Source organism: Embiotoca jacksoni, unplaced genomic scaffold (genome assembly GCF_022577435.1).
Source record: "Embiotoca jacksoni isolate LCO1_2020_lvr unplaced genomic scaffold, fEmbJac1.0.p SCAF_15, whole genome shotgun sequence".
NCBI classification, from domain to species: Eukaryota; Metazoa; Chordata; class Actinopteri; family Embiotocidae; genus Embiotoca; species Embiotoca jacksoni.
Genome location: NW_027185285.1, coordinates 8,864,261 through 8,891,755, shown reverse-complemented (window position 1 = coordinate 8,891,755; position 27,495 = coordinate 8,864,261). Strand labels below are relative to the sequence as shown.

Genomic DNA, 27,495 nt, shown 5'->3' with positions numbered 1-27,495 from the left:
TGCACAATAACAACAACAACAACTTATGAGCGGGCCGTAATGAGCCCGGTTTCAGCTCCGTCAGTATTCTGACAACGCAGCACAAAGTGTAAGGATCATCATTTGATTCTTTTGCCCTCGCTGTGTTGAGGTCACGTTACTGAAGAATTCATGTTTTCCTCCAGATGTGCCCATTTCCTCCTACATTCCTGATTCGATGATGACAAAGCAGTTTTCCTGTTGTCTGTGCATTGTGCTGCTGTAGATTGGACTGGAATTTGTCTATGGTTCTTTCAAGCAGTGACAACAACTTCTGCGGGCTGCGGGACTATTAACCTGCGATTGAAACAGATTATGAAGGTATGCTGTACAAATTCTGAATTTCATGTATTTATGGATTAATTGCAGGCTATATCCAGACAGCTGTTGGTTATTGCTCTCTGGCATAAGTATCAAATATCAGCCTCGGGAGACATATTGAAATTTGCTTGAGCTGTATAATCAATCACAGTGATCCTCAAGTCTTTATCGATTTTTGTCAGTTGCAGGGGTGGGAGGTACCTAAGTACATCTGCTCAAGTGCTTTACCTAGGGTATAACTTTGAGGTACTTGTACTTTACTTAATTGTTTCTAGAATGCTTCCACTCCACGACATTTGGGAGGGAAATATTGTCCTTTGTAATCCTACATTTATTTGACAGCTATAGTTACTTTTCAGATGAAGACAATACAAAAAAAAAGTTAAAATACAACACATTGTTAAAGATTAAGCCTCAATGTGTAGTCGGGGTCACATTTCAGATGTCTATGAGTTAACAGCTCCTCCAAATACGGACCCCCCCCCCCACACACACACACACACACACACACACATACACACACACACACCTAAACCTCTTACATGGTTTTATCTTTATAAACGTTAAAATGATCCAATATCTTACCAAAAATCTAAGATAAGTGAAAAAGTCCAAGAATTGAAAACAGGTGTGTGTAAAAGCTGCTATTTCTTCTTTCCTCGATATCATCATCTAACAACCCCTCAGATGTATCTGCTTTCCCTGATTATAAAACTGAATATAAAGTAGTTCAAACAACCTGCAACAGTAAAATGCTGCTGACACACTGCTTCACTATTAATAATCGAATGATGTCATCTTTAAAAATATATAAGTCAAGAGGGACCGACTCAGCACTTTTCTTTTAATACTTTAACTAGGCTACACTTTGCTGCTAATATTAATGTACCCTTTCTTATAAACCGGATTTTTCATGGAGGACTGTCACATTTTTACATTGCTGTGTTGGCACTTTACTAGGCTACTCCTTTCACCACTGATCAGTTACTGTTTGATGCAATTTGCAGATTGAATAAAAAAAAAAAAAAAAGCCTGCATTGCTTGAATATAGGCTACCATTGACAAAAAATGAATACAGACTTGGAGAAAGTCGGGAGTACTAAAGTCTGCTTAGATCTTTATACCGCATGAAGAAACGAGCCGCGGTGTAAAGGAGTGATTTTGTTGTCAATGGACATAAGAGCAATGCAGTATCTCCTAATCAATCACATTGCAATGTGGCCTTTGTTCCTCGTGGGTGTAGCCCGGTGTCGGGAGGGGAGGCGTGCGCACGCGGGGGGGGGGGCGGATACGTGCCGACGTCACCGCTTCGTTCCTTTACTGTCAACGCCAAAATAAAACGAGTACAAAAAAAACAAAAAACTTTTCTTGTCGGACCGAAAGCCACAAACACATGGCGGCGAGGATACGGGGCCGCGAGAGAAACTCGTCGTTGTCCGATCGGTAATGATTACTCGGACACGGCGCTGTTTCCGAAGCACAGGAGACGGCGGCGGCGACGGAGCCAGCGGCGGCGGCGGCGGCTTTTTCCTCTCTCTTTCCCGGGGTCGCACGGGGAGAGCCAGCGGGCTGTGTCAGTTTAGCCGACTTGCTAGCTACCGTCAAGTTGTTCAGAAAGTGCAGAAGAACCGGGCCGAACGGGAGCTCAACCGCAGACCTATGCGACGGATAAGCAGGTAACGGGGGAGCCTCTCTCCCGGTGACTCCTTCCTACGAACGCGAAACCGACGCGCGCCGCCTTCACCTCTCTCGGGTCGGAGACATTTCCTCCCTCCCCTCCCCACCACCACCACCACCTCCACCGCGCAGGTCTTCGGGACATCAGCCGGCGCCGCGGAGCAGTCCTCCCGGTTTCAAGCGCCCGACAACTTTGCTCCAGAAATTCACGCGGTTCCGGCCTCGTTTACAACTCGGTTCAACACCTGCCGAGACGGCTCGTATTGTAAATATCGGTGTTTCCTGGTTTACGATGTGTTGGCCCGACAGATAGTAGGACATCTTCACATGTAGCTGTCTGCGTTGCTTTGTTGTGCTTTTTTTATTTATTTATTTTGTGTGTGTGTGTGTAACCTACGCCGCAAAGCGTATTGGACTTTATGGAGGGAGAAAGAGACCCATTTCTTCTACATATCCGCTTTGTACTTTTGAAGTGCACACGGCAGTAAGGGGGTGTAAAAGGTGGAGGGTCGGGTGGTGGTGGTGGTGCACACAACGTGTTTGGTTACTGTCGGGGGTCAGACGTGATGTATGCGAGCCTCTCTGTCTGCCCCCCGGGGGGGGGGGGGGGGGGGGGGGTGGCAATAATCGCCCCCGTTATTATTTAATTCAGTATTCATGTCATGTGCTTTGCGGGGGGGGGATCGGTGTGATCAGGCCGGGCCGAGGACGAGCTGCTCCGGAGCGAGTCAAACCCGCCGGTCCGGCGCAGCAATGCGGTAGACGGGGGCCGGTGTGGATTTCCAAATGAACAGGGTGGTGGTGGTGGTGGTGGTGGAGGGGAAATTGAACCGCTATTATTTATGTTTGGGTCGATATGTCACGGGGTCACGGTTTGCTGACAGCAGCAGGATAAGTCCAAGCGGAGCAAGGTCAAACGGTGGATGGCAGAGCACCTCTCCTGTCCGGGCTGTCGTCCTGCAGTGGAGGAGGGCTCCGTGTGCCGCTCCTTCCCATGGTGGGGGGGGGGGGGGCAGCGTGAACCAGCCTGCAAGGTGAAGAAGGACAATGAATTATTCAGACACATGGTGCATATGATCAACAGTGGCCCAGCAGGAGCTGCTTCTTCGGGGGGGGGGGGGGGGGGGCAATAAGTGGCTCTCAGGGTGGTGCCGCTCCCACCCCCCCCCAAGAAGAATGGCCTGCCTTTGCTTTCCCGTTGACCATGCCAGTTTTTAGAGAATGGGGCATTGGGAAGCCGAGTGGAGTAGGAGTTGCATTTCTTACAAGCGGCTTTTGATTAGAGGGAAATGTGTATTTCCGAGTTGTTTGGTCCTCACGTCGAATGTGATCCACTCTGGGGTTTATTCTGCAGATGTTTCGGAGGGTTTCTGAAGTGGAACATTTTTCAGAAGATTACCTGTGGTGGGTCTGAGCCACGCTGTAATCTTTGAATTTAAATTGATGGGTTTTGCTTGCGGCACTTTGTCTTGAAGTGATTCACCACCGTATTCCTCTGCTGTGCTTCCTTGTATTTTTGCAGGGTAGTATGTAAGCATGACGCTGGACATTTTGGAGTTCAAAAATAGACCTTAACGTCAGGTACATGCCTGAAGGGTTCATGTGCTTCCGGGAGCTTAAACGCCTTGCGTTGCTTTGCAAACAGAGTGATTTCGTTAAATATACGTCTCTATGGCTGTATAAGGTCCCGGCTCTTGTGTCTGCCAGTCAGTATCAAACTTTGCCTTTCACAATGCTATTCATCACTAATAAGTGGTTTTAAATAGCTTGCAACATTTGTCTGATTTAATCAGAAGTGCTGAGAGTTTATCAGGCCAGAGTCCAAACCAGTGCTGACACAGGGCGTTTATAAGAGCTGATGTTACTAAAGAACAAATGAAAGGTCAGTGTGAGAACGCACTTCGGGATCCGGCGTTTCCTTTGAACTTGTTTGGTCCCGGTTCCTGTTCCAGTGGGTGTTGCAGGTATGTGGCGAGTGTTGGTGCAACTGCAGCTGAATGAACGGATGAAGACGACTCGCAAGCTGCTCGCACCGTCGGGATTCCTCGTGCTTTCGTCCGAGCTTCATATTTTGTCTGTTGGATGTGTGCCAGGCAAAAAAAGTCAGCTAGCTGTTGTTGCTGCTAGTCAATCCAGAGATGTCTGGTGGCTCAGAGCAGGGCCTGCATTTTTATTTTATTTTTTTGTTACTAATCACGCGCTACTGTGGGAAACTGATACAGCAACATCAATCTGTAATACATTTTTTTTTTTTTTTTTTTTAAACGACTGAGGGCTCAAGGAGGAATTTTCTTCAGTTTTCATTCAGAAAAGACAATTTAAACGGGCACATTTTTTTCAGTGCTATTTCAGTCCGTCTTTACTGATTACCTGTGATTTGAAAAGACCGGTTTCTGGTTTGTTGACCCAGTGAAAGTAAATACAGTTCTTCAGTTAGTCTGCACACGTGTGCACGTGTTCAAATGCTACAGTTTGCATTGGATTTGCGGCGTCTCCTTGTTCTGATTGGTTTTGATTTGCATTTTAAGATAAAGCGCCAGCAATAAGGAAACAAAGCAAAAACACCGAAGGTCTAATACGTACATATTTTTTTTTAACATAAATAGAGGAATAATAAAGAGCATCGTTGAAGTAAAAATCTGCCTGAACACTTGTTAAGCAGTCTTCTCCGTCTCGTGAACTGAACCCGTTGCTTCATCTTGAAAATCCTCTTTTCTTTCCTTTGTTTTCGTCTCAGGGACTTTTGGTGTGTTCTAAACAACTCGCTGTAATCCCCTTGCAAAATATGCATAATAATGGAGAGCTTTTATTCCGAATTTAAACGCTGCCCTACCTAGTGTATTCACGTATGGTAACTTTTTTTTTTCTCTCTCTTTCTGTCACTCTTTCCCTTCTGTTGACCTTAACTCTTACTTTCTCTCATGTGCCTATTGTTTTCTCTTCTGCCCCCCCTCCCCCCTCCCCCCACCCACCCTCTACGCCCTGCTTGTCTGAAGCTCTCATGTCACTTGCATTAGACAGCCCATGTCTTTGGCTTATATTTGTTTCCCCCCCCCCCCCCCCCCCCCCCCCCCCCCCCCTCTCACTTCTTCTTTCTTCTTTCCTGTGCGGACTGGACGAACCACACGGGCTGCCGCTTCGCCCCTCTCACCGTCAGCGCCACCCCGGTTTCTCTTCTGGCGCTGCCCATGATGACTGACAGTCATCGATTTGAACCTGTCGATGTGTATCACTCTCTGTGTATCCCCATCCCCCCCCCCTCCCCTCCCCTCCCCGCCTCCCCTCCACTGTGTTTAGGTGAGTGATGGAGACGAGAGAGTTGACCGTGTTAGCCGGCAGCTTTGTGGGTTTCCAGCTTTTCTTCTCCGTGGCCTGCCCGCGGCTCTCCTCCGCCATCGCACAAGGTTATGGACGGCTGCCGGCCACCAAGCTCACCGAGTGGAACTCCAGGTGTGTGACGGGAAACACCCACTGCTCTCCCACCATAAAAAGGCCTTTTGTCACACTTAAATCGAGTGTATTTTCATTTTGGAGACCCGGGCTGGACTATTTTTTTTTTTTTTACCACACATATTGGATGGGACATACTATTATTTTGTTTTTCACTCCATCCTGTTCTTAAGAATGTCGATGTGTCATCATTAAGTTGAACCACGAGCCCATTGAGATACACTTTCTAACAATACTATATTTGTTTAATGTTGCAAACTCATGAAATTCTGACCAGGCTGACCTCCGTCGAGCAAACACGAGTGTTTTTGGAACTGCGGCTCCTCTGAGATGGACCCTGATGTGTGTCAGGCCAAACTCCTCATTCCACGCAACTACAGCTGCGATGTGAACGGCCGGAGGAGCACAGAGAGGTTTAAAGTTTCAAGCAGAAACCTCGGGGGTGAAGTTCAGGGAGCAATAATTTGTAGTTGCATAACATCTTTCACTGACTCTCGGTTATACGTTTTTTTTTTTTTTTTTCCCCTCCCATCTGTCTGCTGTCCACCAACGCTCAAAGACAGCCCCTGCCTTCATACAACTAAAGCTACATTAGCCTGTTTGTCCATAATTGAGAGAATGGAGTGCATTGACCAAGGAGTCCAAAGGCAAAGCACTGACGGTTTACTTCAGAGTGGTCTACCGTTGCATAACAGCCAGCTCTCAGTGTGTCAGTGTGTTGTTTATGTAACCACAACTTAAGTGTAAGGAGAGAAGGGAGAAGCATTTCTAAAGAAAGTGCAGTCTAGTGTTGAACAAAGCAGCACAGAAGATACTTTACACACTTTTTTTTTTTCTTTTTTTCTTTCTGTCCACCTTTCGTCTTTTTGTCTGCCCTCTTCTGGACGTCCTTTTTAAAAAAAATAATAAAAAAATTTTTTTAAACAAATGTTGTGTAGTGACATCTCAATACAACAACACAAACCAGAAAGAGGCTGCGAGATTGGTAACATAGCCTAAACGGATGGCTATATTGACACTCAGTTTCGCCAAGTTCCTCCATGGTTATTCCATAATTAGACACTGAAAGGGACAGTTTTCATTTTTTGAAGTGGGGTTGTATGGTCCGCAGTCGGTGTATTTACCTGCAGTAGACGGGTTGGAACCTCCCCAGCTTGGCAGCAGTACCAACACCGAAGCTAAACAATGTGCTGCTGGAAACAGGCCGACCTAAAAATATCAACATCAGTTTAAGCGTTTGCTATATTTAGAATATTTTCACCGTTTTAGCTTACTGTCAGTTAGCTCTTTCTGACAGGGAACTGCTTCTTTATATCACTCTTTAAAGACACCAGAGTCCTTTTGACAAAAGCAGTCATTTAAAATTGCAGAACGTCGAATTAGCTGATTTATCGCTGGTTAGTTAGTTGTGTTATTGTGCTGCTTTGACACGGTAGTTCGGATCTGGAATAACCCTTGAAAACAAGTCATGCAACAACACAAACCCCGTTGCGAAGGGCTTGTCTGACGGCAAGGCAAAGCGGTGGAAATATTCTAAATATAGTGTACACTTAAACTGATACCGATTTTTGTTTTAGTTGGGGAACATATGTTTTGTTACTGACCCGGTACTCGGCAGTACAACGCGTAGCTTCTGTGCCAGTACAGCTGACTGCTTCTCCAACATGGGGACGTGCTGAGTCGATCCCCATCTACTGCAGGAAATATACTCGCGGTGAAAGAGTACCTCGTACAACCCCACTTCAAAATAGGCAAACTATCCTTTTTAAGAATAGGAATAATGGACTCGTGTAGTAGTTTGTCTGTGGAGCTAGTTTTGTCCGGGACCCGGGCCAGCAGCTGCAGTTCGTGGTTGCTGTGATCTACAGGCTACGTGGTGACAGTGGAGGAACTGTGATTCTGGTGGAGGGAAGATAAGAGCTCCTCGATCTCCAGAGTATCTCTTCAGTGGCCCAGATAACCACTCCAACAGCCAGGGATGATGCTGGCTCCGGCCTGATAAAATGAAAGTTAAACTCGCGTGGACACGGGGGGCAACATGGATGTAATTACACACTATATGCAAGCATGAGCAAACGTGTCAAAAGACGAGACTGAGGATTTCCTGTTGGTTAGAAATCCCGACTGTAAACCTCCTACTGTGTGGTCATGTTTACTAATTTGATGTTGTGTGTCCATCCCCAGGTTGGTGTCTACTGTGCACGCCTTGATTGTGGGCTTGTTCTGCTTGTACATCCTGTGGTTCGATGACGAGGTCAACGCCAACCCTGTCTGGTAAGAGGAAAAGAAAGAAAAAGAAATTGCTGAACAAAATACATATGTAACATGCAAACCTATAATCCCTCGTAAACAACGCAGACATTTTTCTGGAAACTCACTGTAAAAGGGAAAATATTACTACATTGCGCCTTGTCAGAAAATAAAGCGCAGTGTGGACGCTCTGGGCGCTTTTAGGAGAAACCTGTGTTCTCACATCTGACTTTTTAGACTTCAAGTCTCAACTAGCTCAAATGGGAAGGGTGGAAACAGATAAAGCGAAGAAGATAGGAGGTGGGGGAGTAGTGCAGGATCATCAGGATTGATCGTGAATTCTTTTTGGAGTGACAAAGATGGCGGTCCCTTCATCAGAAAGAGAGGGAGAGGGAGGGAGAGAGAGAGGGCGAGATAGAGAGCGACGGAGAGACTCTGTAGTGTCAGTGAGGTCTCCAGAGAGTTGTCGATTCAGTGGATTTAACCTTTGATTTTTGTCTTCACTGCCTTCTCTCTGTCTTTCTTCCACTCCCTCCGCTACTGCTGACTGTGTTATTTGCATCAATGACTCCTGAAAAAGGGAAATGGTAATTTCTCTTCACATTTCTGTCTTATTTCCAGTATCTCAGTCAGTCTTCTAAAACCTTTCTCTTCAGTTCCCTCGCTTTCACTTCTCATATTTTTACAACACAGCCTCCTTCCTCCTCCTCTTTCTACTCCTTTACCCTCTCCTTCTGTTTTGCTTCCTCTCTGGCTGTCCAGCAGACTAGATTCCCACCAACAAGTCTCCTTTTCATGGCAATCAACAGCAGCCTAGTCTTCTGCCCCCCCCCCCCCCCCCCCCGCGCGCCTCCCCTCCACCACCAGATCTTGCGAGCCTCCTCCTGCCTCGAGCTGTCCATTGCACCCCACATCTCAGGCTGTCGAATCAATGCAGCACACCTCCCTCACTTTTATTGTCCCTCTGTCGGCCCTGGCCAGCATCGCTGATGGAGCAAAATAAAGAGGTGGGGGGCGAGGGGGGGTCAACAGAGAGGAGAAAAAGGGACGTACAGTGGTGTGAAAAAGTGTTTGCCCCCTTCCTGATTTCCAATTTTTTTTTTTGCATGTCTGTCACACTTAAATGTTTCAGATCATCAAACAAATTTAAATATTAGTCAAAGATAACACAAGTAAACACAAAATGCAGTTTTTAAATGAAGGTTTTTATTATTAAGGGAGAAAAAAAATCCAAACCCACATGGCCCTGTGTGAAAAAGTGTTTGCTCCCTCCTGTTAAAACATAACTTAACTGTGGTTTATCACACCTGAGTTCAATTTCTCTAGCCACACCCAGGCCTGATTACTGCCACACCTGTTCTCAATCAAGAAATCACTTAAATAGGACCTGCCTGACAAAGTGAAGTCGACCAAAAGGTCCTCAAAAGCCAGACATCATGCCGAGATCCAAAGAAATTCAGGAACAAATGAGAAAGAAAGTAATTGAGATCTATCAGTCTGGAAAAGGTTATAAAGCCATTTCTAAAGCTTTGGGACTCCAGCGAACCACAGTGAGAGCCATTATCCACAAATGGAGAAAACATGGAACAGCGGTGAACCTTCCCGGGAGTGTTCAGCCGACCAAAATTACCCCAAGAGCGCAGCGACGACTCATCCGAGAGGTCACGAAAGACCCCACAACAACATCCAAAGAACTGCAGGCCTCACTTGCCTCAGTTAAGGTCAGTGGTCATGACTCCACCATAAGAAAGAGACGGGGCAAAAATGGCCCGCATGGCAGAGTTCCAAGACCAAAACCACCGCTGAGCAAAAAGAACATTAAGGCTCGTCTCATTTTTGCCAGAAAACATCTCGATGATCCCCAAGACTTTTGGGAAAATACTCCGTGGACTGATGAGACAAAAGTTGAACTTTTTGGAAAGTGTGTGTCCCGTTACATCTGGCGTAAAAGTAACATCGCATTTCAGAAAAAGAACATCATACCAACAGTAAAATATGGTGGTGGTAGTGTGATGGTCTGGGGCTGTTTTGCTGCTTCAGGACCTGGAAGACTTGCTGGAACCATGAATTCTACCGTCTACCAAAAAACCCTGAAGGATAATGTCCGGCCATCTGTTCGTCACCTCAAGCTGAAGCCAACTTGGGTTCTGCAGCAGGACAATGATCCACAACACACCAGCAAGTCCACCTCTGAATGGCTGAAGAAAAACAAAATGAAGACTTTGGAGTGGCCTAGTCAAAGTCCTGACCTGAATCCTGTTGAGATGCTGTGGCATGACCTTAAAAAGGCGGTTGGTGCTGGAAAACCCTCCAATGTGGCTGAATTACAACAACTCTGCAAAGATGAGTGGGCCAAAATTCCTCCACAGCTGTAAAAGACTCATTGCAAGTTATCGCAAACGCTTGATTGCAGTTGTTGCTGCTTAGGGTGGCCCAACCAGTTATTAGGTTTAGGGGGAAAATACTTTTTCACACAGGGACATGTGGGTTTGGATTTTTTTGTTTCTCCCTTAATAATAAAAACCTTCATTTAAAAACTGCATTTTGTGTTTACTTGTTATCTTTGACTAATATTTAAATTTGTTTGATGATCTGGAAATCAGGAAGGGGGCAAACACTTTTTCACACCACTGTAAGATGGGGGCTACCTCCCTCCCTCCCGCGACCTGCGTATCTTAGCGAGGGCTCCAAGCCGCTTTGTCTTTTACGAAAAAAAAAAAAAAACGTTCCCCCCCGTCGCGTAACTTCCTTCAGCACCCGTGAGGGAAAGGTGACGGTCATGAAATAGCTCCTGTGTGAATGTTCCAACTCGGGCTTTATTTCTTCACTTCTCTTGTCGAAACTCTCGGCTTATCCCCTTCGCCCACGGGGACCCGCAGCAGTAGACTAATGCCTTAAAGCTCATCGCGTTGCAACACGGCAGTGGCGCGAGCTCTAATTCTCCAGTCAATCTGATTGCATTACAGCGTCATTAAGACGTGTCACACAGCGGCATTGTTCTCTCGGCCTGCCGTTCTCAATAGGGCCGGAGTGTCCGGAGTCACACTGTTAGGAGCCGCCATTGTTTTGCGCTTGCTGCTCGGGCTCTTTCAGGGTGTCACTCCGGCCGGCAGCGCGGCCTTTGCCGTGATCATAATCCGTTCCGTTAACGCGCACCGCGTCTGACGGGCTCAGCCTCTGTTGCATTTCGTGATTGGCTTATCTGGACTTGAACTTCACACGTGCGCGGCGCCATGCTCGCAGGGGACGAGGACCGGGTTTTCAGGGGTTCCGTGAAGTGGAGGGTCGACCTGCTGGAAATGGTTTATGTAGCGCATCGTGTGGTTCAACAAGCTGAGGTTGAAGACATCAGGACTCGGGAAGAAAATGTTCATAATCCCGTTTTAAACGTCTCCCTCTTTTCTAGGATCTTTGGTTGAAGGGGTGTTTCAAGTCACGTTCAGAAAACTCCCGTAACTGCTCAAACTCGGCACAAAAAAAAATTGATCGGCGTCATCTTTTCATGAGCTTTTGTTAAACACCCACAAAGTGCTCAGAATCAGTTCTTCTTTTTTTTTTGCTGAGATTGTATAATGTTACACACACACAAGTCATGTGTCTTAAAGCGTGCACACAAGTATAACATGGCATGTGCAGTATCAGATAAGCGCAGTGACTAATTTTCATATGTGCTTCTTCCCCAAAAACCTTATTCAAATGTGTTTATGCCGTGCCAGCTAGTGTATTCTGTGTTCTTTCATCTTGTATTCTGATTAGTTTGTAGACCTTTTTGTTGTAGCAGCTGTCCCATCATGGGGTTTTGGCCCTGAATTTGACCACATTTCTCTCCCTCATGTTTGACAACTTTCATCTCAGACGGCCCATAATCACACAGTACAAATGGGCGTTAAAGCAAAGCTGTCCGGGACGTAGATGAAAGGCACCCGTGTGCCGCTGTCACGGAGATGAATGAGAGAATAGAGTACGGTACATTACACAGCCCTCAATTCCTGTAGGTACTGCAGTGGGGAGTGCAGGACAGTTCTTTGACTAAACACTACAGTATGTGTTGTCATGTAATTTTGGACTATTCTTGTTCCCATATTTGTTTAAAAAAAAAAAAAAAAAAAAAAATGCCCCAAAGCTTATGATGAAGCTATATTGCTGTGGAAAAACGAACAGCTCAGTGTTATTATGGAAGGGAAAACCCTGATACTGGTGATGTTACACTTTCACTTGCAACAGAGCACGTTCCTCTGAACAACCTGCATTAAGACAAAGTCTGAGGTGTTATAGAGGATACACATTTTCCTCCTCTGTCCACAACTCTAATGCTATTTCTGCGCTTAAAGAAAAAGAAAACTAAAACTGTTACACCATGATCCACGTCACACTGATATGGCGAACTGAATTTTTTTTTTAATTTAAAATTAAGTTGTGTTTTTGTTTATCCCATCTCATTATCAACTTTGATCACCAGGTTTACAGCATTGAAATTGAGACAGGATTTGCCTAAAGTGTTACTCCCGGGGAGAAAAGCAGAGTCCCTGTATATGATTTGACAGGCTACGAAACACTGATTAAAGTTCTCTTCAATCACTTCTACCTGCAACTGAACGGTACATCTTTTCATATTAGTGTTTCTGGCACGAGATCCACTGAGTGAGATCTTTACTTCAACAAAAAAAACCTGCGTAAAAGTGTCCGTACACCTTTCTGGGCCGAGTTCCAGTCAGTCAACGTGCATGGGAGCGAGCAGCGTGGGTTCACTGGACATTTATTGAACTAAAGTTGGATCACTGATGTGATTATCGAGAAGGCTTCGGACTAGGAGACGGCGGCCTGCAGCCTCTCCGACTATCTCATCATCACTTAGGTTATCCAACCTGATGTTTGCTCGGTGAATTTCTGTCTTCAGTGCAGCAAAGTAAAGTGATACAACCGATCGTTTCACAGGAGGAGCGCTCGCTTGTGAAACACGCGTCAGATGAGATGCATAATCGGAGCCGGTGAGAAATGGCTGACTGCTGAGCTGTGGACAAAGTTGCCCGTTCATGCTGGCGCGAGTCGTCGGTGACGTAAGAAAAGACGCGTTTATGTCGCACGCGGTTTCATGCGCACCGAGTCAAAGTGCTCGCAGCGACGCGAGGCCGTTTTTTTTTTTTACCCCGCAAATTTTGCCTGAAATTTGACAGTAGTGAGCGCAGGGTCATCTGGTGGTTAAGGTGAGCTGTCGGACAGTAGCGCGTGTGTGTGTGAGTGTGAGTTTGTTTTTTAGCATGCGTACAGTATGCGTGTCGTGAGGTCCGGTTACGCAAGCAGTCAGCCGGGCGTTTGCTATACGATCCTTGTGACTGATACTGGGATCGGATGTCTGTTGAAGAGGAGACGCCTCCGTCGTTGCTCTGAAAGCGACGCTATTTGCAAGGACACCTGCCGGTCAGCAGAGCAGGTCATAGTCAACCGCTGATCACCGTTTATTGAGAAATGCTGTCAGTAATGTAGATCTTCTCCCTTCAAAGTGCTTTTTCTAATCTCGTGGATCCTCCACAAACAACCTCTTTTCCAGCCTCGTCAACATGCTGGTCTGTTTGAATTAAGACCTAACCGCATACGTTAGACAATCGACCTCAAATGACCTTTCCACGTGATTCATGACGCGCGCGTTACGCATTGTTACATCAATTTAGTCGGCAAAAGTTGCATCGTGTTTTCTTTGCCGAAGTGGATTATCAATCAGGGAAACAACTTAACATTTTCCTCTAACAGGAAGCAGCTCCTGGCTTGTTTACCTCCAAAGTGGTAGTAGTACGGCTGTGCTGAAACGACCTTGACACTTTGTTCTTTCCTCTACCGCAGGGGTGACCCCGGTCTTGTCAAACTAAATGTAGCCATAACCTGTGGTTACCTCCTATACGGTGAGCTTTTCTGTTTTTTCTTTTTTTTTTTTCTTTGTTTACAATTTCTTCTTGGACTCACTGAGAGGACCAGTCAGTCAACTAAACATGCAGATAAAATGACTTCGAATAGAAAAGCGAAGGTACTGCTTCAAGATTAAATGTCAACTAGTAGCTATAAAAAGGCATCTTGTCAATTTGCACTTTCCTGGAACTTACAGGTGCACTTACAGTAAAATGTTTTCATCAGTGTATAATCACCTGAAACTAAGGATCATTGTGATTTTGTTACAGTAGAATAGACACGTCATATTTACAGTGGCACCGGGTTCATATGCGCCATGTTACCCGGTATGTTGCCCGGAGGGGACAAACCAAACACTGGCTCACCAGAGGGACTTTTGCGTTTTTCGTGAGTCTCGCACCGTAGATTATCTGAAATACTTGAAAGAGGAGCGTGAGGTAAAGCTGATCAGATGGCTGCAGTGTGAAGAGTCAGATGCCACTAAATGCTGCTCTTTTTAAACAGAGTCAGAAATATTTCTTCATGTAGTTCGTAAAGTATTCAGTCTTCTTCTGCACACTCGAATTGGAATTGAAGCCTTTGACTACTGTTTGGATGTCATTCCATTTTTCAGCCTTCACATTTGTCTTCTGCAAATGTTCTCAACACGAGTAACTTTGTGTTTCTTAAGATTCACTGCTGGTGCGGTGGCTGTCTAATAATTTTTGCTATAGCTATAAATACCAATGCAATGTTGGTCATATCGGATTAAATGCTTTGAAAGACATAAAAGGATCTGGACTTTAATATTGATCCAAAAAAAACTTGCAGTTTTTTTTTTTTTTTTCAGCTCAAAGCTAACAATGTGAGTCTGAAAGAACCAGGAGAATATCTCTGCCTCTGTGGGCTGCACGCTGACTGTTTTAGAAGTTTATTACCACGTTTTAGATATAAGATAAAAAAAAAAATTCTGCCATAGATGTATTTTTTTTATTATTATTTTGTTATTGTCTTAGATGAGACAAGATATTAGAGCAAATGTACCCTCTCTTGTTCTTGGATTCACCACTGCTGCAGTTGCTGTATTTTTTTGTTTTTGTTTTTGCATTTAAATGACCGTTATGTGTGCAGGCTCATCCTTCTGCGTATTGTGCCAGCTTTGTGACCAATGTCTCCCTCCCCCTGTTTGTTCAGACCTTGTGCTGCTAGCATGTAACTGGAGCACTATGGGGGACAGCTTTTTTGTCTGTCACCACTTGGCGGCGCTGTATGCCTATGGATACGTGTTGGTAAGTCTTTCGGTCTATACGGAGATCGTAGTGCAAGACACTGGATTGTTCTTGGGTCATACTGGGTTTTGTGACTCTGCTTGCAGAATTTATGATGAGCTGTACGTTTGGTTTTTGCAGACTCGCGGCGTGCTTCCCTACTTCGCCAACTTTCGTCTCATCTCCGAGTTATCCACACCGTTTGTGAACCAAAGGTGAGTCAGCCTGATTTGTGAATAATCCCCCGTTTGTCAACTTATTCCGTGGATTCGTGTCCTACTTGCCACTTGGTGGACATATCATATCACCCTTTCTCCCCAGGTGGTTCTTTGAGGCATTAAAATACCCCCGATCACACCAGATGGTGGTGTTGAACGGCATCGCCATGGCGGTGGTGTTCTTCCTGGTGCGCATCGCCGTCATGCCGTCCTACTGGGCCAGCGTATTCGCCACTTTCGGCACAGCAGACTTCGAGCGGCTGGGCTCGGGCGCCCAGGTGGCCTGGATCACCTCCTGCATCGCCCTGGATATCTTGAACACTATCTGGATGTATAAGATCGCCCGTGGCTGCTACAAGGTCATGACCGGGAGAGGAGGGCGAAAGGGGAAGGACGGATCGGAGGCCTTGTCTTCCTCAGACAAGAAGCACGTCAACAACCACGCGGACTAAACAGATGTGGTGCAAATGCTGTGCAGACACTGACATGAGCAGGGAGGGAGGCTGGACACCCGAGAACCTCACAGCCTCTCTCTTTTGCTGCAGCCTCGGCGTCGCTCCCACACCCCCTCCCTCCCCCCCCTCCCCCCACCCTCAGTCACGGCCCTTGATCTCCTTGAAGTCGGCCAGTGGACTGAGCTGAGAGTCCTCAGGTTCTGACACCGACACAGGACAAGGAGAGCGCTCTTTGGCTCGCTGAAGCACCAGCGTTCGCGGCCTCGGTGCTTCCGCTGACAGATTAGTATCCTGCTGGGTGATCGCTTTCAGCCGCAGGCAACAAGGTAGAGCTCACAAGCACACTTTTAACACCCGTCTGTAACTCGCCTCTTCCGTCGCCGCCACCACCACCACCACCACCACCACCGGTCCTCTCCCATCTCCTCTCGCACTCGACTTCAGCCAAAGCCCGATCCTCTGAAGTGCCTGCGAAAACACAGGAAAGCAATAATCACGAAGGAGTACGATCATAAAGTCGAACAGAGTTTCGCCCCTTCAGAAGGCAACCATCTCGCTCACTATTGCTCCTGAACAACTTGGAGGGGATGATGGGGGAGAGGGGGGGAGGGGGGAGGGGGGGTTTGCTTCTCTGGTTCATTCTCTGTCCACACCTTGTGGAGACGTGGCCCACAGAGTGAAGAATGCTCACATCAGACCCACACAGTGTTTGTGAATCTAATAGGGCTTTTCTCTTAAACTCATCAAACCTCACGAAAAGAGACAGAAAAACACCATAATGCCTCTTCTTCAGTATCACCTGCTGTGGCCTCCTTGTAACAAGTGGCACCTATCTATATCACCAGCCATGCCCCTCCAACCTCTTTCTAATTTGGATTCTATATTTAAATCACTAAGAATATGCATGCATGCAGGACAGAGAAAGACACACTCTCCAACATCTTTAGCTTCCCGCAGGACAAGTTTGCCTTTTCAGTATTCGTTGTGCTTTTTATTTTTTAAGAAAAGAAAAACAAACTATTTATTCTAAAAAAAAAAAAAAAAAAAAATTTTTTTTTTTTTGTTGTAATTTTACACTATCCTCTGCCTCACTGGATAACTCTCCACTATCCAGCCCGAACATTTTTGTTCTACCTCTCCCCCTGCCTTACAAAGACTCGGTCAGTTCCTTCCTCGTGAGTCACATTTTTCTTTCTTTACACTGTAAAGAGTCATTTTTTTTAATCCTTCAAAATGTCTTCTGTCGTGATATCACTGGCTCGGGGGGGGGGGGGGGGGGGGGGCGGACTTCCTCCCTCTAACCGTCTTCAGAACTTTTTCCCAGCCGATGCAGTTTAAACGGAGCGCCGTCACTTTTTCTCAACAACAACAACACAAAAAAAAAAACTGCGCGCGGTCAGCTTATCCTCCTCAAGAAGGAACACCCCCTGGAAGCTTCCTCGTCTATTTATGTCCTCTGTTTTCGGCGACTCCGACAACGTGTTTGAGGAAAGGAGTTGGAAAACCTCACACACACACACACACACACACACACACACACGCACACGCACGCACCTGTTCCACTTGGTCCGCTACCTTCCTCAAGTTCGCACACGCACAGCACAAGCGTGCGATCCGTACACGGCATCCGGTGCCCTTTTGAAACACCGACGTGGTGCTCGTCCTTTTGCAAGCAAGTCAGCAATAGGAATGCCAGCAATACGCCATTTTATTTTCCAAATTCTCTGTCCAATAATCAAACTCATTTGGGTGCACTCAATCTGTGACAACAACACGCTGTTGAAAACGACCCGGCATCTGCACGTTTTGTTTTTATTTTTATTTATTTTATTTTTTTTTCTGTATAAACCTGTAAATCATCACTGTAAAGCATGGGGAAGATTGACATTATTTTGTGACGCCTTAGTGAATAGCCGAGATAGATGTATGACATCTAAATATTAATTGCATTAATCTAATGCTTAAAAGGGGTTTGTCTTCCAAAATGTGTTTTTCCCTCTCAGAACGTACTGAAAGCATGTACTTCTTGTAGTTCTGATTATTTCTCCTCTCCCTGCATGTCTGTACAGTGTATATATACACATACAGTAGCTCCGCAGGTACCCTCTGCATACTGTATGGATAACTCGCTTATTGTTATCACATTCTCCGTGGGCCAGTCGGCTTTACTTGATTTTTACAAATGCATTACTTCTTGTTATACGGTCCGCCGTCAGCAGACTCTTTTAATAACTACATAGCTGATATCATGACGGACAGAAACACGGGGGGATGTTGCAGCTTCGGCCTCGGCCTATCGAGCAGAAATGGACGATCAGGAATGAGCTTTACAAAGAGGACGTTTGCGCTCTGCAGATTTAGCACCGCTCTCGCGCCTACGGCCGTCGGACGCAAATATCGGCGCGGCGGAGCCGGAGATCGGAGGTTTTTCCGCCCAAGCGTTGGGCGGAACTTTGCCAGATCTCCCGAAATTCAGCAAGAAAATGCCAATTCATTCCCGTCTCTTGTTTTCACACGGGCGCGGTTGAGTAGCAGTCGGGTTATCAAGTGCACAGAACTCAAACCTTTGGAAAACGGTGTGGAAAAAAAAAAAAAAAATCAATAGAAATATGCCAGTTTGGTTTGTTTTATGTACAAAATGGAGGATGTTGGTCACTTCGTACAGTTCTGATGTTTGCGGCTCTTCGCTGGAAGCGTGAATGGATCTTGAAGTCTTCACGGACGTCATAATGTTTGCACCCTTTTTTGTTTTTATACCTAGTTGAAGCCTTACGCAAGAAGGGTCGTGGATGCATTTTTCTCCCTCGGCACCTATATTACCCACCGTGCATCTTGACCACCAGCAGCGCGACCCTCGGTTTGAGTGCGTCACGCCACCAGTGGCTAATATAGCTTTGTGCTGCCAGCTTCAAGCGGCGATGAGCTGCAGAGGACACTTGGGAAGCTCACTCGTTTCCAACACTCCACCCTCATCTTGTGCGCGCGCGTGTCGTTTTCAGACTCGTCTTCATCTCCAGCTGACCTCGACTCAGGTGACATCGCTTGGGGTAATTTATCAGCTCTCTGCGGAGCCTCAAAGAACTTGACGCAACGTATTTATTCGCATATACACGACTTCCCAACACTACCTACACGAACGACTTCAGGGCGTAAAATTGGTGGCGTTCTCCTTTTTTTTTTCTAAGTCCGAGTATCTCCTACTGGTTGGATAGTTATAATGGTCTGAGGATGTCTGGTGGTGTTTTCACTGTGGAAATATAAAAGCACACTCCCTGTGGAGCAGTAACTCTGTGACCTCCTGTGTTTCTGTCTGTCACCACAAAGGTGGTGGTGGTGGTGTGGGGGGGGGGGGGGGGCTACAGTATCTTGTGCCTTTTTTACACAAACGGTGGACGTGATGCAGTCAAATTTGGATTAGCATGAACTTTCTAATGTAATATCCAGTGATTATCTCTGTATTCCTCATGTATACTCTGTGTATATATTTTTTATAACCTGCCTGCACAATGATTAATCCGGCCAAGTATTATAATCCAAAACTGATCCCTCCCGGGGAGCCTGTTTTGTGTTGATTTCCGTGCTCTCCTGAACAGAGGGGTACGTCTCTGAATGTTGTGACGAGTTATTTAGTGGCATTTAGATGATCTCGCATTTGCTCGAAGGTGATGAGAATGGAAATCAAACTATATATGGTTTTTTTTTGGACATTTAAACTAAGCAGGTAGTCGATGGGAAGGCTAACATCTCATTTCTCTGGCCTCCTAAACTGAAAGCTGTGAATATTCACTTAAAGAAACTAAAACGTGTGGGAGACTTTACTGAGACCGGCTGAGCAGTGATGCTGCGACTCTTCTCGTAGCAGCATCCTGTGAATTTTGTTTTTTCTTTTTTGTTGTTGTTGTTGGCTTTTATGTCTTTGAGTTTAGACTGAGACTGCTCTCTGGCGCAGATCTCGTGCACAAACTAAAAAGTACACAAGTTTTTGTACTTGTCAGGGTTTTCTACAGAATATATTTCAAGACCTGATATTTGTGCAGTATCTCACACCCTGGGGCTGTTTGGAACCTGATTATGAATTAATGATGAGATTGATTCGGCTGCTATTATACGACCGTGATTTGTATTGTGTTCTAAGTATTGTTTCAGGTTAGAAAAACCAAATTGCCTATGTTTCTTTTGGGGAGGCCACTGTTCATTATATAATGAATATATTTAAACATATATATCAAAAAGGTATATGAATTAACTTAATATCCTGTCCTGTGATCAAAGTATTGATCTATTAGGTACAATATGGCAAAGCTGCACCTGAATTTGGAATTTGAACAGTATATTTTACTCTTCCTCTCAACCTGGTACTTTCAGGCAACTGTAATTGTTCTGCTTTTCTTAAATCTCTGATTTCAAATGGGATCCTTGGTGTACAACGAGATATAACAAATCAAATCTCAAAGATGACAGCATTTGTTTAATGGTAAAGAATGACTGTAAAAATGATAATCAAATGACTTGCCAGTTGTTGTTTTTTTTTGTTTTGTTTTCCTGTGAATGACTTGCCAGTGTGGCTTCTCTTCCTTTACCTTCCCTCTCTCTTTTTGTCTTTTAATGCAATGCAATTTCTTGTTGTGATCTTGTTATATATATTTTTTTCTGGAGATTTTAATGTGAAACAGCCTACACTACACACACACGGCCGTCGGGGTCCTCGTCTGAGTATTGCCTTGTAACTCGGACTGTTGTTGTCTACAATGACCACTAATAATGATCACGTAATTGTAGTGCTGAAAGCTGAGACTTACTTGAAAGTGTTCTTCAATAAAGTTGAAGACGAGAGAAAATAGATGTCGGACTCTTATTTCTGAGCCCCAGAGTTTTATCTTCCAATCTTACTTTACCAGTGTACTAATTTACTGGGGTTTTTTGTGTGTGTGTGTGTGTGTCTGTATGGGAACGATCTGACTTCAGTGAACTGATCCGGTCTGGTCATTCGTCAGCAGCGGATCAGCAGGATGACAGTTCTGCTCTGGCAAGCCAAGACCAACTGCTGGTAGCTGGCTCCGTGCTGTCTTTTAAATTGTGTTTGCGAACGAGGGAAGTGACAAGAGATATTCAACAAAAAAAAAAAGGAAAGGCGAAGTTCAGGCTGTGACATTCAAAATGAGATGAAAGGGTAAAACGAGAGGAATGCCTCAAATGGGGATGAAAGCGAGATATAAAGGAGCATGGAAAGTGAAAGATTTGGAGGGGGTCAGAGCCACAGTAATTCTGTGATTGAAACCATCTCCTGTGTGTGTGTGTGTGTGTGTGTGCGCGTGTGTGTGTGTGTGTGTGTGTGTGCGTGCGCGCACATTAGTCGGTCAAGGGGCTCGTTCAGAGTCGGTGGCTGAGGAGCTTTACCAAACATGGTCACGTAACAGAGACTCAATGAAAATTTCCTCTCGCTACTACAGCACACGTTCATGGTGCAGACTTGTAAACCTCAACTCATATCAGCACCCGCGAAGTTTCGTACACAGAGAAACACAACGGCATGTTACAAAAATACAGCGTCTGTCGTCACCTAATTCCACACGGATTCAACGCGGATTCTGGCCGGTTCTGCGACGCAGCCACAGTCTCTCGCGGGCGTTTCCTTTTGCGTCCGCTGTGTGTTTGTTAAGACATTTTAACTTAATGAATTCACGTCTATAAATGTCAGGCCTCCTGTTTTGCTCTTTACGACAACCAATTGCTCCGTTTGCTCCTGGTGCACAAGCGCAAGCCAGCCACAATATTGAGCAAGCAGTTGTGTAAAAATAAATAGATTATAGGAGTATGCCTATTTCAGGAGGAATTTATGCTGAAGACCTTCGCCAAACTTTGGGAAACAAAAACACACGCGCGCGCACACACACACACACACACACACAAATCGAAATTCCAGACTTTGGAGAAACTATAAAAAGAGACCATTTTACAAGGTGCTTAAACTGTTGGCAAGAGTTGATTAAAATGACTTTAATACCGGATTGTTAATTCAATTCAATTTTATTTATATAGCGCCAAATCACAAAACAGGTTATTTCATGGCACTTAACACTTTTAAAGTCCTTACAGCAGAACTTTACAATGTTATACGGAGAAACCCAACAATTCAACAATTCCCACATAAGCTACGAGGGAAAAACTCCCTCTTAACCGGAAGGAAACGTCCGACAGAACCAGGCTCAGAGGTGGGCGGCCATCTGCCTTCGACCGGTTGGGGTGAGAGGAGAGCAGAGAGAGAAAAGGACAGCATAGAGATAGAAGACGTGAACTGTTGGTGGGACTGACAATCGCAGAGCAGAGACACGCAGCTCCATGGCGGGACATCTGCAAAAGAAAGAACAAAAAAAACTACGCAAGCGAGGGAACCGAATGGAGACGCAACAGACAATAAGCAAAAACGATGGGAGAGAAAAAGCATGAAGTTAATGAGATGTAACGGTGAGATGTGAGTCTACAGAGAGTTAAAGAGTGAGTGGAAAGAAGCTCGGCGCATAACAAGGTTATCCATTAGCCTGGGCCTATAACGGCATAACTGCAGGATGGTTCAGGGCCACCTGAGCAACTCTAATTATAAGCTTTATCAAAAAGAAAAGTTTTGAGTCTAACCTTAAAGCCAGAGAGGGTTTCTGCCCCTCGAACACAAACTGGGAGCTGGTTCCACAGGAGAGGCGCCTTGAAACTGAAGGCTCTGCCTCCCATTTTACGCTATGCGATGCTACATTGCGGTAACTCCGTTAACAAGCAACACCGAACTGTCACCACCTACCTCAGCCAAAGGTGTCACAAGCCTGTCCTCGAGTAAGAGTCAAGACGAGGACGGTGAAACAGATGAAAGCGAGGACAGGCCCAGTTTAGTGCTGCATTAACTTTCCTCAGCTCCACAAGGTGGAAACAAGTGAGATTTATCACATCTTCACACACTTCTAACCATAATCCTGAGGATAGTTTTGAAGTTAAAGCACTACAATTAGTTGAAATGCTGTAACAATTGCAGTTCAAATGTCATTCCAAATTTAAGTACAGAATGAAGTTGATTCATCATTTCAAATGGAAGTTCCTGTGAAGCGTTGTTTAAGCCTCAGTCCAAACAATGCAATGAGTTGAAATGTCAGTTGAATTCAAATTAATGAATTGCGCACAAAATTGTAAAACAAAACTAGAATTTTTGTTCCGGTGAATGGCCTGTGAGGTGTCATAATAAGTACGAAAAGCGACAAGTAAAGTAAACAATGGAGGTTGTCGTCCTGAGACCTGAAAGGATGCGGTGTCATTTAGAGTGTAGAGACTGAAATGAATTGAAAATGTCCGAATTTAGATGCATTGATGATTTCAGCCAAGGCTTTTTCCCAGCATGCCTCTCATGCAGGTCAAGTTTGTGCAAACTCTTTCTGATTGTAGTCGCATGAACTTTTACACCAACACTTAGAAGAGTTACCTGCAGATCCTGTGATGAAATGTTGGGGTTCTTGAAGACTTCATTTTGCATTAGTCTGCTCCTGGGCTGAATTTGCTGACGGAGCAAGTCCTGGACAAACTGGCAGTAATTTGGAATCAGAACCACTTGTTGATGATTTTCCTTACAGTGAAATGAGCTATCATTTGGAGATCTTTTTAAATCCCTTGCCAGACTCCTTTAGGCATCCACAGCCGTTCTGAAGCCCTTAGAGAGCTCTTTAGATCTTGGCATGACGACACTACACACTTAAATCGCACAAACACCAGAAGACCCTCGATGTCAGAGGTTAAAATAAGACAGATTCCACCTGTCATTCCCAAAGAAGGTGCAAAAGATTGGCACCTAATCTGGAACCCCTGATTTTTAATTTGATTTAAAGGTGTGATAAATTCATGCGTGTGTTTACTTTTTCCACATGACTGATATTCTTTTAAGACTCATTTTACATAAAAAGTAGATCAACTTCATTAATAGCCACTGTTTTAAAGAGGATCAAATGTTTGCTTGTTCAGATATATCAAACAAGCAAACATCTCGCAATGGATGTACTTTTTCACATGACCGTAAAATGTGATTTAAGTCTCGTTTGTGTCAGTTAAGTAGTGGAAGGATAAATGTCAATAAAAAATAAATAATAAAGGCATAAATACAAGAACAAGACATTAGTAATGGTAAAGGTCTGATGTTTGACATCTCCTTGATCAAATCCAGCTTGGAAGCTTCCTGTCCTACTGTAGCAACAGGTTGGAATTATGATGCCATGAACTCAGCCTTCAGAACTGTTCTGAGTTGCGTAGGATCTCGAGGCCTTCTACCATAAATAGCCCGACGGAGTAGAGTGAGGAGAGGGGTCGGTGGGTGGAGGGACGACCGTCTTGCAGTGGAAATGCCCTTGTGAGTTTCTGAAACTGCACTTATCTCCTCCTTTCCCTCCCTGTCCGTGTATTTTTGTTTTTTTTTGCATCTTTCTCCCTTAACAGTTTGAGTCCTTGAAACTGTCTGTCGGCATATTGTCAAGTTTTATGACTCCTGACTTGTACTCAGCCTCACGCCATAACGACCTGTCATCATATTCAACCCAGAGCTCCGCAGTCATCCAAAATGTCTCTCCAAAGGTTGTTTGTCTGATGATGTATCCCTTCACTTTGAAATACTTTCTCTGAAATGTGCCATGTGTGTACAGCCCCATTAGAAATTAGAAACAGTAAATCACTGAGCACTTAAACTGCTCCTTTGTTTGGGGGTGGTGAACTACTTACGATCTTGCCATCTGAACTCGGCTCTTGGAAAAACATACTCTTATAAACCACCAACGGCTAGTTAAAGTTAAAATACTGTAAATACAAAGCACCTAATCACAAAATGTATCCCCCCCTGGTTCATGAAATTGTGACGCAGTCATTGTCGTTCCCTTAAATAAGGACTCTGGTCATCTGCTACCATCCGCGTAACATTTTGCAACACAATAAATGCACCCAGAAGTGTCAGGAACAAGGGCCAACGTAAATAGTAAAGCCCACCGCGCAGTAAATATCTGACTGTAGTCTGTTATTTTTAGTGTGAGGGATTCCTCTTTCACAAGACATTACATCTTTCTCCCTCTCCCGGTCAGCTTAGGCCCTTCCCTTCTCCCATCATGCCCAAATAAAGTGTCCAAATTCCATGTATGTTCTTCTTCTCTCCGTGAAATGTTTATAAGACCCTTGCTGTGTGTGTGTGTGGCTGTGTGTGTGTGTGTGTGTGTGTGTGTGTGTGTGTGTGTGTGTGGGAGGGGGGGGGTGGGGGGGTGGGGGGGTTGGCAAAATTAATGCAGAATTCAGCAATCCAGCTGCCTGTTTATGGTAATCTGCTGTGGTGTGATCACATAATGTAATCTTGTTTTACTTTACAAATGGCAGAAATAAACTTTTACTGTGTTGTAACAGTCTGAGGTAGAGGTTTGACCAGTTTATGAGGTCCATTCTGATGTCTCTGTTGTCTTTTTTTTATTTTTTTTTTTTATGGGACATCTACTTGATGATCAGCCTGTTATTGCTGCACTGAGCTCAACACGGCTGTTGCCAGGGTTTTATGAAATATTGAGGTCATGAGTCCAAATTCCACCTGTGCAACAGACTCGGCATAAGATTCTCAGCATTTTTTTTCTTTTTTTACAAAGAAATTATTCTCTTATCGTATTATTATATTAAATTAATTTTCTGTACAAATCTAATGTGTTTATAAAAAAATAAAATAAAAAAAATAAAAAGTCTATACAAATCTGTTGTTTGAATTCTAAATATCTTGTATTTATTTATTACATTTCTTTTCAACAATTTGATTAAAAACTGTTCAAATTGATTTAGTCTACTAATGTGCAGGAAGAGCACTGCTCCAGCTGCTATATTTGCTAAGTTGCTGGAAGAATGATACCACAAATATTTTCACACTAGATCAATACATTTAGCACAGAACACAGTGTCCAACATGTTTACAGTAGTCTAAAAGTACCCAAATCAGCCTGAATATCCCACCATGTGCAATCACAGCAAGGAAGCTGATGCTTCAGCTACTGTCAGTGCTTATGCACCAACTCTAACTTCATGCAGTGCACACACACATCAGCTCGATTCATCTGATGATTAAATGCCTTTCGATTTTACTCTCGACTGATGTTTGGTTACTTTCAGAGAGCAAGCAGCATCCATGGCTCCCCACTACCTAGTAGATCATTGACAAGTGATTGCATTTATGTGGGACTTTGGTCCAAAGTGCTTTGCAGTTTGCCTTCTGTTCACCTGTTGTCTCTCACACACACAGATGGATATAAGCTACCAACCACAGTGCTGGACTGACCAGTGGAGCAATTTGGGGTTCAGAGTCTCGCCGAAGAACAATTCGAGATGTTGAGAGGACGAGCTGGTGATTGAACAGCCAACTTTGTGATGGCAGACATTGTCTGTGTCACAGCACCTAATGCTTCAGCTGACATTTCAGTCTTATAAATGAGCTGCCACCTCAACCAGATTTTAACATTTAACTAACAAATCAAATACCTCAGCCGTCATTTTTTAAGAGCTGTCGTTGCTGATATACCCAACCAACACTTTTAACTATTAAGAGTGCAGCTACTTTAACTGTCTGGAATTTAGAGTTGAACTAACATTTCAACTCTTTTTGTCGTTAACTGTTCAACTTGCCTTCCAAGTGCCTTTTATCTCTTGCTCTTTAAGTGACAGTTTAACTGCTTTAGTCGTCAAGACACTGACTGACGATTCATCTCGCTTCAGCTCGTACTTAAGTGTCTGTCTAGTGCAAAATCTTATTTAAAAGTTAAAATGCTTTCAGTAACCAGAGTTCGACAGACATTCACACTTATAAACCCTTCTGAGTAAAGTCTTCAGTATCTCCCTAAACAATGGTTTTAAATCTATTTCAGCAGCCGGCATAACCTTGATGGGGAAATATTGAATCGGTCTTAAATATTCTGCCCCCAAACTCTCCGATTTTAAGATATTTAGTTCAAAATTAATAATTTAAATCCCAGCAGGTGTGACTACAGAACATAGATTTATTCCCAGGTCATTAAAAAAAACCACACAGTCTGAGAAACATGACAGCCTCTCATGTAGCGATAACCTTGGACCTCACTGGGATGTTTGCAGTTTAACCTCTCTGTATATACTCTCAGATCCATTAATGGATTCAAACTTGAAAATGTTGCTTTCAGACCCACTGCTCACCCCATCATTAGATCTGTCCATCATGCTACATGCTCTGTGGTGGTATAGGATCGATCAGGTGCTGAACTCCTGAAAATAAAAACTAACTTTTGCCCACCTCCCACAGAAAAGGTGCTGTGATGTGTTTTTCTCCAGCAGTCGCTTGGCGTTTTTATTCCTGGAGCACCGTGACATATCGCAGCTGCAGCGTGCTACATTGTGAACATAACTGAACTGTAGTGGGCAGTGACAGTCTGTCATGCAGACCATTGCTCTTCAATACCAGCTGTGTGTGCATAAAAATCCGCCAGCGACTGATCTAAGCCCTTTGCATTGCTGTTGGGTAACAGCGCTGTCGCCGCACATCTCGTACTGTAACTCTCTCTGACCCCTCTCTCTTTCATCCATCCCTTGGCCGGGCCTTTTCAGAATGTTCCTGTCCGGCTCCACTGGCATGCCATGACAGTGACACACAAACGCACAGAAAAGAGCGAGCAGGGATGATTCACGTTGTCCGGGGAGCCTCTCCCCCTGACTCCCTGCTGCACAGACCCCCTGTATCAGCTGCATTCCTTTCCTTGTCATTTTGCCCATGACGGAAAACAGGAGTAACACAGGAGTAAAACAGGAAAACCACCTCATTGTTACCATAGTGACGTCAGGCACTCTGCAGCAGCTTTCACGCACAGTCAAACACATGTCAAACCCGCTGGAATTAGTCCCACAGCAGTACTTTTAGATATATCATGTGGGTATCTTAAGGACTTCTCATTC

The 27,495-nt window shown here is 44.7% G+C and overlaps 1 protein-coding gene and 1 long non-coding RNA gene across 3 annotated transcripts in view; both read left to right on the top strand.

The window, feature by feature from the left end:
• Positions 1–18,145, top strand: part of LOC138198131 (uncharacterized) — a 43,472-nt gene extending 25,327 nt beyond the window's left edge. The window contains exon 2 of the long non-coding RNA XR_011178253.1: positions 16,154–18,145. This is a non-coding gene — a long non-coding RNA (uncharacterized lncRNA). The remainder of the gene's footprint in view (positions 1–16,153) is intronic.
• tlcd4b (TLC domain containing 4b) lies at positions 1,649–18,145 on the top strand. 2 transcript variants are annotated; one of them, XM_069149338.1, is made up of 7 exons: positions 1,649–2,015; positions 5,314–5,466; positions 7,651–7,740; positions 13,555–13,613; positions 14,791–14,885; positions 15,006–15,079; positions 15,186–18,145. In XM_069149338.1, exons 2-7 carry the CDS (start codon positions 5,321–5,323, stop codon positions 15,532–15,534), a joined length of 813 nt encoding a protein of 270 aa, XP_069005439.1. In that variant the 5' UTR covers positions 1,649–2,015; positions 5,314–5,320; the 3' UTR covers positions 15,535–18,145. The 2 variants fall into 2 exon arrangements, with proteins under 2 accessions (XP_069005439.1, XP_069005440.1); XM_069149339.1 differs by lacking the exon at positions 1,649–2,015 and having other exon boundaries at positions 5,087–5,466.
• Positions 18,146–27,495: the final 9,350 nt, after the last annotated feature.

What these genes read in the sequence shown, in the direction of transcription:
- tlcd4b (XM_069149338.1), top strand. Translation starts at nt 5,321, where the DNA reads ATGGAGACGAGAGAGTTGACCGTGTTAGCCGGCAGCTTTGTGGGTTTC. An exon ending in GTCAACGCCAACCCTGTCTG is followed by an intron (nt 7,741 to 13,554) that starts GTAAGAGGAAAA and finishes CCTCTACCGCAG; the next exon opens with GGGTGACCCCGGTCTTGTCA. An exon ending in ATGCCTATGGATACGTGTTG is followed by an intron (nt 14,886 to 15,005) that starts GTAAGTCTTTCG and finishes TGGTTTTTGCAG; the next exon opens with ACTCGCGGCGTGCTTCCCTA.